General features: G+C 37.1%; 4 protein-coding genes across 4 annotated transcripts; 2 read left to right on the forward strand and 2 right to left on the reverse strand.

Annotated features, from left to right (window-relative positions):
- Positions 1-863: 863 nt before the first annotated feature.
- LOC149040929 (uncharacterized) lies at positions 864-3,033 on the forward strand. Its single transcript, XM_089179993.1, has 2 exons — positions 864-2,289; positions 2,719-3,033. The coding sequence occupies exons 1-2, from the start codon at positions 978-980 to the stop codon at positions 2,916-2,918; spliced, it is 1,512 nt and encodes a 503-aa protein (XP_089036119.1). The 5' UTR covers positions 864-977; the 3' UTR covers positions 2,919-3,033.
- On the reverse strand, positions 2,934-5,411 carry LOC149040930 (uncharacterized). The gene is made up of 2 exons (XM_089179992.1): positions 4,746-5,411; positions 2,934-4,291 (listed from the first exon to the last, which is right to left on the reverse strand). Exons 1-2 carry the CDS (start codon positions 5,336-5,338, stop codon positions 3,082-3,084), a joined length of 1,803 nt encoding a protein of 600 aa, XP_089036118.1. The 5' UTR covers positions 5,339-5,411; the 3' UTR covers positions 2,934-3,081.
- Positions 5,412-8,321: 2,910 nt separating this feature from the next.
- Positions 8,322-11,003, reverse strand: LOC113680544 (solute carrier family 25 member 35). The gene is made up of 2 exons (XM_027197578.2): positions 10,556-11,003; positions 8,322-9,626 (listed from the first exon to the last, which is right to left on the reverse strand). Exons 1-2 carry the CDS (start codon positions 10,943-10,945, stop codon positions 9,099-9,101), a joined length of 918 nt encoding a protein of 305 aa, XP_027053379.2. The 5' UTR covers positions 10,946-11,003; the 3' UTR covers positions 8,322-9,098.
- Positions 11,004-11,163: 160 nt separating this feature from the next.
- LOC113680545 (uncharacterized) lies at positions 11,164-12,566 on the forward strand. The gene has a single exon (XM_027197579.2). It carries the CDS (start codon positions 11,164-11,166, stop codon positions 11,854-11,856), a length of 693 nt encoding a protein of 230 aa, XP_027053380.2. The 3' UTR covers positions 11,857-12,566.
- The last annotated feature ends 297 nt before the right edge of the window (positions 12,567-12,863 follow it).

The following is a 12,863-nucleotide window of genomic DNA, read 5'->3' on the forward strand; positions in this document are numbered from 1 at the left end:
TTCTGAAGATATTTGAAAAAAGGCCTGATACCTTTGATGTAGCGATAAGAAAGCTCTAACACCGAGCTTGATGTTAAGCGAACGAAGAAATTAAACAAAACAATTGCAAACAAAATTGGGCATGCATGCTTAACTTAACTTAAAATCAGCCAAATCTCTTTATTAAAACACGTTCTAAAATAAAATCGAAGCTTTGATGGCGTGAAACAGGCGAAAATCTTATTTTTTCTCATGAGCTTTAAAATTAAGCGTAGATGATATTGGACTGAGTTTTAGCTCAATAAACAAAAACTGAAAAATAACAAATAAATTAAGAAAAGGCAAATTTCTGAGCGACTGTGAGAGATTATTCAGCGTTAATTGATTTCCGGTTGTTATTTTGCGATAAGTGACGGATGATTGAACAATAGGATCATATTATATATTTAAATGAGAGAGACCAGAGCGTGGGACAGAGAACGGTGAGAGAGAGCGGGAGATTAAGTTGATTTTATAAAATAAAACGTGAAGTTTCGGAACATAGCAGATTCTTTAGTCTCATTTCCGACACGACTTCTCTCGCGTTACTTGAACGAAAATAACGCTTCTTGAAATTTGTTTTATTTAATTCCTGTTCTTTTGTGGACCTTTAATGCATGATGGAACCAGTGCAAACTTTAAAGCAATTTATAAAAGCCCTACAAATTTTCCAATGCTAAATTTAACACCACTATATGAATTAATACATACGTTTTCTGTCGTATTCTGTTTCAGTGTATCTATAAATCAGATATGTCAAATTAGATTAGGCAACGAGTTTGAGGGCTGTCGCATTAAATCAAGTCCAATAGGGTCCTTTCGATATCATTGGACGCGCCTTCCTGAGAACTAGAAATGAACATGCAAACGAGGCTTAGAGGACCGCGCACGGGGAAAATTAAAAACAGAAACCGGTGCACTGTATGTAATGTGTAAGTTACCATTATTTTTCCAAAGTTATGGTGAACTTTTGTTCTGTAGCGAACTGCTTGAACAGTTCTAGGAATCGTCCGGATCTTTCCTTTTTCTGCTTCCCTTCCGAACAGAATTCTAGAAGGCTTTGGAAGAACTTTTGTCGACGAAATGATCCCGAATTCCGAGGTAAAAAAAACCCTCGGATTTGCAGTGCACATTTCGAGGCTTCCTCCATCAAAAATTCCCTTGGCGGGAGAAGAGAAATTATTCCAGGTGAATTGCCGAAGTATTTTAATCCCTCAACAAACGAGGGTCCTGTTTCTTCTCGTGAAAAAAGACTGGATGACAGGAAGAAACGAACATCTCATGAGCAATGTCCTAAACCTAAAAAGAGTAGGACGGTTACAAAGGAAGGCAAAGATACCTGGGTCGCAACAAGCAACGAGGCAGTTCTTTTGGATCACAATTATTGTCAGCGTCTTCTAAACAATGACAAGGGAACTCAAACAGACTTTCCTTTTGAAGATTTACAGGTTTTAAACAGTGAAATTAATAGTTTGAAGGAGGAAAACGCAAATCTTAAGGCAAAGTTGACAAACAGCAAGCAGCTGAAAAGAGAGCTATTTGTGGATGATGTTTTAAAAGATGACGAGTCAGTCAAATTTTACACAGGGATACCTAGCCTGGCTTGCTTAACAATGATATTTAATTTGTTAAAGCCCTTTGCAGAAAAACTTAAGTACTGGGACAAAAACAAAGAGAAGGAAGTTACATATCAAAAAGATTCAAGCAAAAAAAAGCCTGGAAAGCAAAGATTATTGACCATTATGGAAGAGTTCATCTTAACTTTGGTGAGACTCAGACTTGGGCTTTTAAGCAGACATCTTTCAGATATATTTGGAGTATCAGAGGGAACAGTTAGCAAAGTCTTTACAACTTGGGTTTGTTTTCTGTCTACAGTTTTTCGTGACATTCTCCTTAAATGGCCTTGTAAGGAAGACATTAAGAAAACTTTACCACGGTCTTTTTGTAAGTTTCCTAGCACAAGAATAATAATAGACTGTACTGAGATATTTTTACAAAAGCCAACATCCCCTAGTGCCCAGAGGGCCACCTGGAGTAACTATAAACAGCACAACACAATGAAAGCACTAGTGGGAATCTCACCTACAGGTTATTTCACCTTTGTTTCTAAACTATGGACTGGAAATGTCAGCGATAGATATATTACTGAAAAAAGTGGTCTACTGGACAAACTTGAAGAGGGGGATTCTGTTATGGCAGACAAAGGCTTCAACATCAGGGATCTGCTTACAAGAAAGAAAGTAGCACTTAATATCCCACCACTTTGCAAAGGTAACTCACCCTTTAAAGTTTAGTGTTTTAGTTAGATAAAGGGAGTTTCAGAGGGAAGGAATGAGAGAAGGTATGGAAAAAGCAAACAGATGGTCTCCTTAGGCTGGTAAAAAATCTGATATAGCAACATACCTATATCTAATTGGTAGTAACGATGAAGTTGAAGTTACTTAACAGGTACAAATTCTTATCAGTATTTTTATTAATGGTTAAGGCAAGCTGCTCATCAGGGAGATACATGTAACCATTACTTTAACTCAATCTCACAAATATGTTTATAAAGGCTGCAGTTCCCATCATATGTGATCTCTTTTCTAGGTGCTTTGATATTTAACATAGACAGCTTTGACTGAAAAACAGCAAGTACTTCTCTATCAGTAGCTTCTCAAGTTGGCATTTACTTAATTTGAAATCTCTTTTTTTACTCAGGAAAGCAACTGTCTAAGAAGGCAGTAAAATCTACCCGTGCCATTGCCAGTGTTCGGATCCATGTAGAACGTGCCATTGGACGACTTAAGGACTTTAGAATTCTACAAGGGAACTTTCTTGTTCCAATGCTGCCCATTGCTGACAACATTTTTAGTGTGTGTGCTGCTCTGTGCAATTTGCTACCACCCCTGGCTAAATAACTACTGCTGCCTTGTGAGCTGAGAAGCACAATAAGTTTGTAACTTTGAACAATTACCAGTCAGTTTATGTTAATGGTTAATAACACATATCAAAAATCTTCTTTAGACCCACTGAGGAATTATCCAGCATTGAGCATCAGCATTCACCACCAATGATAGTCCCTTATAATGATTTAAGTATGTCATGGTGAAAGAGTTCCTGAACTATGTATTTTAAGAAAAATTTTCTCAGCTTCTCAAGCATTTCGTTCCACAACTCACTGTCAAACTTGACATTGACAATCAATATTCCTTTGAAGGTATAAATAACTAGATCACAGCAATGAATCCCTGTTATTCCCATCAGACCCTGAATTTGATAGTTCCATTTTGTTTCTTTTTTTAGTATATATTTGTCACCAACAAACACGAGCTTCTCCTCAGCTGCAACCTGTGGAGGGAGATTTCTTTTTGCATACATGCTCTTAATTTCAATTAACTTCTTCTGACAGCACTCACAAATCCTGACACCATCAGGACTGGCTCCCAAGAAGGGCCATAGTGTGTTTACTATTAGTCCACTGTTTTTTATTGACAACTTCTCATGGTTTCTCTTTTGTTTTTTAATGTAGAGATCAAGTGCTTTCTTTTCCTTTTCATGACCCCATGTTAACTGTTTTGGCATTGCATCTTCAGCAATTGGACAGTAATTCATAAGATGCTTCACAGTGTTTCTCTTGTCTGTGCTCTCTCTGAGGTGGCACACGGTGTAAAATGAGGAAGCTGTAATTCTTCCTGCCCTTTGATCAAACCAAAATTGGGACTGGGATTGATTGACAGTCTTTTTGTTGATCATTTCTGCTTGCTCTTCATTAAATGAAATAGACTCAAGGAACTCAGTTGCAAGTTCTGTAGAGACTGTAGGTGTCACTTTTTCAATATTAACAGAAACAAACACTTTAGCATAATCACTCATTGAATAAACATCAACACTTTGAACACTTTCTTGTTTACTGACATTTAAATCATCACTTATCAAAGCCCTGATTTCTTCCTCTGTTTGCCCTGGTTCTTCAGCTGAATGTAAGAAAGGGAGAGCTGAAGAACCTGGGAATGTTTCCAGCAACCCAGCTTTGAACTGTTGTTCTAATTCAGCTGGGTCATAAGGAATACAAAGTGGATTAAAATCTCTTGGCTTTGCAGAGTCTTTTACTGTCACACCATAGCCACCACTATTTGTTTGTAGCTCCTGAATAGGCAAACTTCCCTCATTTCTCTTTCCTTTCTTTTTCCACATGCATTGTCTTGATGTACATGACTGGAGATCATTGAATCGTACGCTTGCTTCCAGATCAAACAGTGCTGCAGCTATGTGGCGACAACCTCCATCTGCCCTATCAAATAGAGACCAAGATGACTGATATTTATTAAACATTGTCCTCACACAAATAAAATGATCAAAAAAGCAAGTGATTTTCAGTCATCTGCTTGTTTTTTCTGTATATTAATCTTATAGTAGAGTGAAACATTTGGTACACTGAAATGTAGCCAATAGCTTAATTTTTTTTTCTTTGAAAGTTAGTAGTGATATATTATCACACAAGTTTCATTTTTTATTAATTCAGTTAGTTAGCTGGGTTTTTTTAATTAATGTATTTCAGATATAGCATATCTGTATGTTGTTTACATCAACATTAAAAATAGTCCAACAATTTATCAGCTGATCATAACAGGTAAACATACATCTCTCATTTTAGACTTTTAGCTCGTATATATTTCAAATGACTCTGGCTCATTGTACATCTTAAGGCTAATTACCTTGTAGTAAGAGTAGATGAAAATACATACCCTCCTTTGCATGGGCAGTAGGCTGAATGCACACTTCCATCCTTCTTTAAAATAAAAAAACCCTTATATGTTGCTGACCCATCGTCAGCCTTGGACCTTTCAGTTGGCTTTACAGCAAACAGAAAATAACTGTAGCTGCTGGCACTAGATTGTGGCGGATGGTAACAAAGGTCTTCTACGTGTCCATCGAAGTACAACTTGTATCCCAGAAGAGATTTGTAACTTTTTAGGCTTTCGGCGTTATACCCGGGATCCTTTCCCACTAGATAATTAAAAAGATCAGGAAATCTAAAGTCTGGTACTTCCGAAAAATTGTGGGTCCATTTACCAAAAGCCTGATTTTCTTTGTTCAACGGATTGGCCAAGTACCCTTCATTGTTAGTTTTCAGTTGCTCTTTCATTGAAATTGCTGGATCGACTGGCTCTTCTTCTTCTGAGATTTTCGGGACTTTTATCTCCTCACTTTTTACACAAAGTTCTACTAGTTCATTCTTGCGCTTTCCCGAGCTTTGAATGCCTCTTTGTTTTAAATATTCTTTTAACCAAGGAACTGGTTTAGTGCTGAAGATGCCCGCACCAGAGCTGGCATCCATTTTGTCCTCTAAGCCTCGTTCACATGTTGGTTTCTAGTTCTCAGGAACACGCGTCCGAGAATGTCGAAAGGACCCTATTAGAGAACGATTCTAAAGCCGGTATGAATATTTGTCAGCCGTTTCGGTTATTTAAAAAAATACATATATATATATCCCTTTAAGATTTTAATGCTTTTTCTGCATTGAATCAATCAAAGTCATGGAAACATCTGGAAATAAATAAAAAAGATAACGAAAAGATTCTTCTTTAATTCTGACAAGTCCCACACACAAGCGAAATGATCTTGCGGAAATGATTTGGCAGACAGATTTTCATGGACTATGATAAATTCTACTCTAATCCAATTTCAAAGACATGTAAAGATTTTATTCTTTCAATCAGCACAAACTCCATGAATCGATAATCTGAATGTGCATATATAACCACTGTAACAGATAACAGATTTACACCAAGTTCTTGCTGTAGTAATAATGGCTAAAAAAAACTAACGCATATCAGTCACGTTTCTTTATAAGAGATGTCCTTTTTCGAATACAGTTGAGTTCACCGTTTCCAGGTTGACTTAGAGTGATGATATCAATTTTCCTTTTTTCTAATCAATTCATTGGAGGAAATGCAAAAGTTGATTCACCAACTTTTAGGAGTCAGTGAAGATCACCGTTACTTGGTTGACGCAGAAAGATGTTATCAATAGTTTTTAATTTTCATCAGAGAAAATGCAAAAAATCTGATGAACTGATAACTAGGCTACATTATGAGGTGATTTGATGGAACACCAACAACTATATCGTCTGAAGGAAAGTGTTTAAAATAGTCTGGATCTTAGTAAAGATTCAAACCAGAGATAATCACGTTTTTAGACTGATATTTTGGCAAAAATTGTACAAACTGTTTCGATAATCAATATAGAAAATCGTTCAGTTTGAAAGACGGTAGATTTCAAACTTGGTCGTCGTTTTAAGATTAAACACGCACGTTTAAACATCCGAAGGCTTTCCTACTCTTTTTTTTCACGGTTTTAGTACTTTTAAATCTTCATACAACCATGGCCAGCTACTCTATTAATAACGTTTAAAGGGCGACTACTCTATGTTTTAATACAAAAAAAAGTCAGTTTGAAATACGAATTTTGGAATGGAAATAGCATATAGATTTGTAAGAGGCACATCAAATGTTCAAGTTTAGTGGACACGAGCTGTTTATCCCCTCCAAAAGGCCAAAAATACAACATTTATTAACTTCTCCTTCTTCCCAGCCATCTGTTTTTTGAAAGCATTGAAGGCAATCAACACCTCATCATCGCTAGAAAATACCAAACTGAACTTTCCACAGATAATTAAATTATATCTCCTAGGAAGATAAAGGAATGAAGTTCCGACAAATATTGATCGAATGTAATCATTGTTACAGAATTATTAGGCTTTGTTTTAAATAATCCCCACGACGAAAGAAAAATCGTGGAGACTGCTGACAATGAAGTGCGGCACGAGAGGAAAATAACAGAAAACAACGGAAAAAATACGCAGCAAGTTGGCGGAAAGAACAGTAATTGGTAATGAACGGTTTTACTCGTAGTGAAATCCTAAATACATTAAGAGAAAAATAAAAAGCCTTTAATGAGAGATAGTTTCGACGAATAATTCTAAAAATGAATTTGTATTTTGATTTTCTCAGAAGTTAACCCCTTATTACCGCAAGTGAGCCCTGAGCACGATTCAGTGTTCTTTCTGTATTGTGAGATTTGAAGAATTATGTTTTTTTCGTCTTCTCTCGAGCGTGTGACAGAGAGGAAAATTCTGAGCTCCCACGAGCAAATGCACCCCAGACCCTCAGATACCGCGCTCCGATGCTCTAGCACTGAACTTCAAAGAACTCTATAGTAAGCAATGCTATTACACACGTCATTGACAGACGTTCTTCATAGCAACTCTGTTGAAGAGTTTCCCGTTTGAAAGACGGTAAATAAAGGACTTGGTGGTCGTGAGGAAAAGTTAAAAAATTTCTCACGAGCGCAAGAAATCTATGCTGTAGTGCGTTCCGACAATCAAATATTTAAGACCCTTAAAAATATAAATTCCACCACCTTTTAACGAAAGACGCAGAGAAAATGAAAAAGAAAATACGAAAATTATGAGATAACAAATTTCTCGCAATTAGCTCTTCCATCACGCGAAATTGCTAATCATATTTAAGCAAAATCCTTATTTTAGGTGAGTTATTCGGTAGAAACGTTTCTAGATGTTGCGCCGGAAATATTTACGTTGTCGCGTCATTCCAAACGCCACCACCAAAGTTCAATTTTTGTTCCTATACGAAAAAAAATATATTAAAGAAAAAACCTTCATTTTTCATCCTACGCAAGCAGGAAGGAAAGGTGAAAACAAAATTTCAAAAGCTTTGAGAAATGTGACAAATAAGCGAATAAGCATATGTAGTTTTACACGTCGTCGGAAGCTAGAGTCTTACGAGATAAAAATTTATTTAATTACGATAGACTCGTGAAAAGTAAATAGAGGAAACGACCCTAATGAGTTTCCTTTAATAATCTCTGCGTGCCTTCTATTCTTCTGTTTCACTTGATGTGTCCTCTGAGATAAATTCATATTCAATTATCTTCAATTGATGTTGCTGTTAAATTTATTCGTGATTTCTATATGACAAAAGGAACGATAAAGCTGTCATGATCGCGTGCACGTGCGTGGTGTGTGAACAACGCACGTGATAATAAGCTTTTCTTTGCGCACGTAGGACATTTCAACGTTCAAAATACCTTTCCAACTATTAGTCAACTTTTAACCCCTGTTCCCTTAAAAATTTTGGAAATTTTGTTCCTTTGCAAATAAATATTGCTTGTATGACTAATCTAGTAATGAACATTTGAACTCTGGGACTTAGACACACGAAAAGTGCTGGATCTTTGCATACATCATGAAATTTTACTAATTTTCATATTAATTTCTTAAAGTACTATGTTGACAGATCTCTGTTCAAATAAAATAAATTTTAATGTTGAAATAAAGACTCTTCCATTTTAAGAAGCTCTGATAATATTTCTGAACATGTAAAACCTTTTTATTATGAGCAATAATTTAAATAGCAGACTACTATCTCAGTAATCCTTGTCATAGTCTTCTGCAATAAAGATTTTATTGTTTAACAAATATATTCTGTTTTTTAGTATCTGTAAAGTAATACATCACAGATGACATCAAAATGAGTTGTGAGAGAAAAAAAATGGCTGATGTTCTGACAACATTTTGATGTGTTCTATCATCATTTACTGTCCAAAATGTGAAATAAAGACTCTTCCATTTTAAGAACCTCTAAGGATATTTCTGAACATGTAAAACCTTTTTATTATGAGCAATAATTTGAATAGTTGACTGCTATCTCAATAATCCTTGTCAAAGTCTTCTACAATGAAGATTTCATTGTTTAACAAATATATTATGCTTTTTAGTATCTGTAAAGTAATATATCCCAGATGACATCAAAATGTGTTGAATGAAAAAACAAAATGGTTGATGCTCTGACAATATTTTGATGCGTTCTGTTATCTTTTACTATCCAGAGCCACAGCAATGTGGAATCTATTTGTTTCATATGACAAATAGTACAATGTTGTTAATAGTGACATCATCCATGCATCTGTCCTCCAATAGATTATGCGTAAGAACCAAAATGCGTATATAATTTAGCTTATAAAGAGCAATAACCAATGAAATACTGAAATTATCCACACCAGACATCATGGCTTCTTTAAAAACCATATGAGGCAGACAATACTCTTAGTTGATCCCAGAAGAGTAAACTCAAGATTGTGTGTGGACCAATTCTGAAATAATGTGGTCCAAAACCCTTATATAACCCTAAAATACCTTCCTGTTTGAATACTTTGATGAAGCAGTCTGTAAATCCATTATATAACAGTCCCTTACCACTTGCACTGGTGCCTTGGTTGTAAAGGCGTGTACTTACCACATCAAAAGGTGTCATAAATGTAACTACTGCAATACTGCTTATCATGCTGGCAGAAGCTGGGATAAGCCAGCTCCTTGCTGGAAAGAAATTTGTTTGCAAAATTCTTTCCTTGGTGGTTGAAAAAGTTGATAACTGAACCGCAGATCCAACCATGACGCGGGCAAGAGCACCACTGACCCCTCGCCAAAGTCCTTTAATGCCAAACTGCTGGTAAATACCAGATATTGCTTGGAGAAAGCCAGTGTGTCTATGCTGAAATCCAACTGCTATTGTGTCTGTAGCTTGAGATTGCAGTTGTGTCTTTACCTTACATAATTTAAAAGCATAACACACATCACATCAGCAGCCACGTAAAGCTACCTACTCCAAAAAAATTCTTACAAGTATATGGCCATTGCCTTGATCCCTGTTAAATTACAGTTTAGTTCAGAGGTGATTTGTGATTCATGAAATGAATTTGACACTTTGACCCTAAAAGTGACACATTAACCCCTTAACTCCCAAGATCTGATTGTTAATTCTCCCCTCTAGCTGCTACACTTTTCCCTGTGAATAAGTTATGAGAACTTGGTGCTAGATCAAGATAGCAGCTTCTACCTGATATGTTTGAATATTCTCATTACCTGTTTGCTGAATAATGTATGGATATTGTAGGGAGAAGTTTTATGTTAATCACTTCTGGGAGTTAAAGGGTTAAGGCCATGGGATAGGGATAAAGGAAATAATCACTAAGTAAAGCAGCTCTTGATTATTAAACAAATTCTCCCTGTTAACACCTGAAGAAATGTATGGTGAACAGTATGGAGAATATGCATTCTGATAGTAAGGTGTTAAGGGTGAAGACACAAATGAAGCAAAATTTAAGGTGCAAGTTTTTAATGGCTGATGAGGAAAACCAAGAGTGGAGGCAAATGAATAAAGGAGGTAAGTTTCTGAAGAAACTGTGGTGCTGTCTTGGTGGGTGGGGAGAGAGATTACAAGATAATTTGATTTTATCCACTGAGTTGATAGCGTAAATTGGTCACCGTAAAAGCTTCTAAAGCTGACATGTTGAGCGTCACCCCTTGGTCAGAGCGTCTGAACATTCAACAGATTTGGAACTTGTGTGACAGTCACGCTACGTGATAATGATTTGTCCTTTCCAAAATTCTTTATCAATGTTGAACGTAGCGTGATACATCATGAAATCTAAAAGCTTACGTATACAGAGTATCTTTTTACAGCTAAGTACTTACCATGTATGCCGGACTCGCTAAAAAAGCTCCTGTGGCTCCCGAAATGCCACCGGCAACTAGGCAACGCCAAAACACAATTTCACCTTCGCTGTCGGCAGTCAGTTTTAAGTTTGTAAAGACCTGATAAGAACCGAGCCGGCAGCCGTTCATCACAGCTTGGTAAACTAGAGCAGGAACAAGTCCGCTCTGCAACGATCTGAGGCCGTCGTATCGACCGATCGTGTAAAACGCGTGGAAAGCATTCTTGTAATGGACCGCGTACGTTCCCCGCGCCTTCAGTTCTCCTTGAAGTTGAATCCGTGTTTTGGCAACTTCGAGAGGATTTGTGAACAGGCAAGCGCCACTGGCAGCTGTAGCACCTAACCCAAATTCTTTTAACTGTTGTTGCATTTTTGGGCAATGTGGTGGAGGTGGAACTAATCTTGTTTGCGCAAAACTTGATCTTTCACGTCCCGGGTTTTACGGCTTTTAGGATCAGCGGTGAAACGCAGAAGCATAGATTTTACGTTCTCTGTCAGTGGTCATTTTTAAACAACCAATCAAAGTGCTTGTTTTATCGATTTAGTGCACCATGCTTGATTCTTCGAGTACATCTATAGCGGTGAAATATGTTGCGTATCTCTCGTCAAATTTTACAAATCCAGAACGCATCCAAGACATGTGTGAGGACTATGGCAAAGAAAAGAGAATACACGAAGAAAACTACGAGGAAAATGAGAGAGGAAGGGTGGGTTTTTGACGATAAAGGACAGCCTAAAAAGAGACTTCCAGATATTAAAATCCCTTCTAGATTGAATGTTATTCTGTTGGATGAGCACGAGAAGCTTGGAAATGCAGGACAAATGATTTCTGTGAAAGCTGGATACGCCAGAAATGTTCTGGTACCTGAAGGAATTGCTATCTATTCAACGGAGGAAAACAAGAAACGATTTCTTAGCTTTGATGCTGTGGACGACAGCCCTGAAACGCCTGTGTGTCCGAGATTTTTAAAGTTTCTGCAAAGTACTCAATTGAAAATTCAACGAAAGGAGGGGAGCGAATTTTTCGAGGTGAATGAGCATCATATAGCTTTGGAATACGAATCACAGTTTGAGCTGTTCGTGCCAGTACACTGTGTAAAACTAGAAGAGCCCATAACAACATTTGGAGACTTTGAGGTCAATATTGCGGTCAGGGATAATGTTCTGGTGCCTATGAAAATTACCGTGGAACAATGGAGCCCTGATTTGCCAGACTGGGTTGAAGCAGCCTTGAAAACCGAGAGTGATGAAGAGGAGAAAGTGCAAGCTAAAGGCGACTGACGTTTGGGAAACACAACAGGGAAACACTTTGAATTATGAAGCTTGAACACGCCCCCCCATATGGGCATTTGACACTACCCTCCTGGGATGAGGAATTTGGACCTTGGCTATGTGGGTTAGAGCAAGTTTGATATGGAGAAACTTAAATATCTGGTTTAGTAACAGAATGGTTTAGAAAGACAATTGTTTTCATTGAGAATGACTCTTATTGACCAAAAACCTAATGGCAGCATTAAAACCACTATGTAATGTTGATAAATTCTACCACATTTGTTGATCACAAATAATCCCTCATTAAAAAATTGGGGTAGAGTAGGGCATTTAAATGCAGTTTTGGTCCAAGAGGGAAGGAGAGAGGGATGTTGAAGTTAAGAATTGATTGATGCACCCTCATGGGCTTTTGACTTTTTAGACACAATGCAAAGAAAGGTGCTGGGCTAGTTGTCCAGATTCAAATTTTGGACATGAGCCAGAAGCTACAGCAAGTAGAGGCTTATACCTGAACCACTCCACACGTAGTATGAATTAACCCTTTCACCTTAAAATCAGTATGCATATTCTCCACACTGTCTTCTGCACATTTTCCATGGAACTGACATGCAGAATGTGTCTACCAATTGAGAGCTTTTCCCTTAATCTCTAATTCAGCAGTGATACTTTAACAAAAAAGCTTTCTAAGGGTTATATTGTTAATAAAGAATGCAAAGTTTTCTCTTTTTGTTTGGGTTCAATTTATATTCTGTAGAGCATTCCTTTTTTTTGAATAAGTTCCTACAAGAAAATGTTCTTAACCCTTTACACCCCAATATCAGTATGCATATTCTCCATACTGTCCTCTATACGTTCCAAAGGTGCAGACAAGGAGAATTTGTTTTTATACGTATAACATAAAAGGAAGTTTGAAGGGTACACAATATCTCAAATCTGACAGTTATGCCGATGATTTTGCAACTCTTCAAAGCAATATGAGGCTTCCAGGTTAAATTTTTGTCAGTTAGCACTCCTAA

This window comes from Pocillopora damicornis, chromosome 8, assembly GCF_964200805.1.
Source record: "Pocillopora damicornis chromosome 8, jaPocDami1.2, whole genome shotgun sequence".
In the NCBI taxonomy this organism is placed as follows: Eukaryota; Metazoa; Cnidaria; class Anthozoa; order Scleractinia; family Pocilloporidae; genus Pocillopora; species Pocillopora damicornis.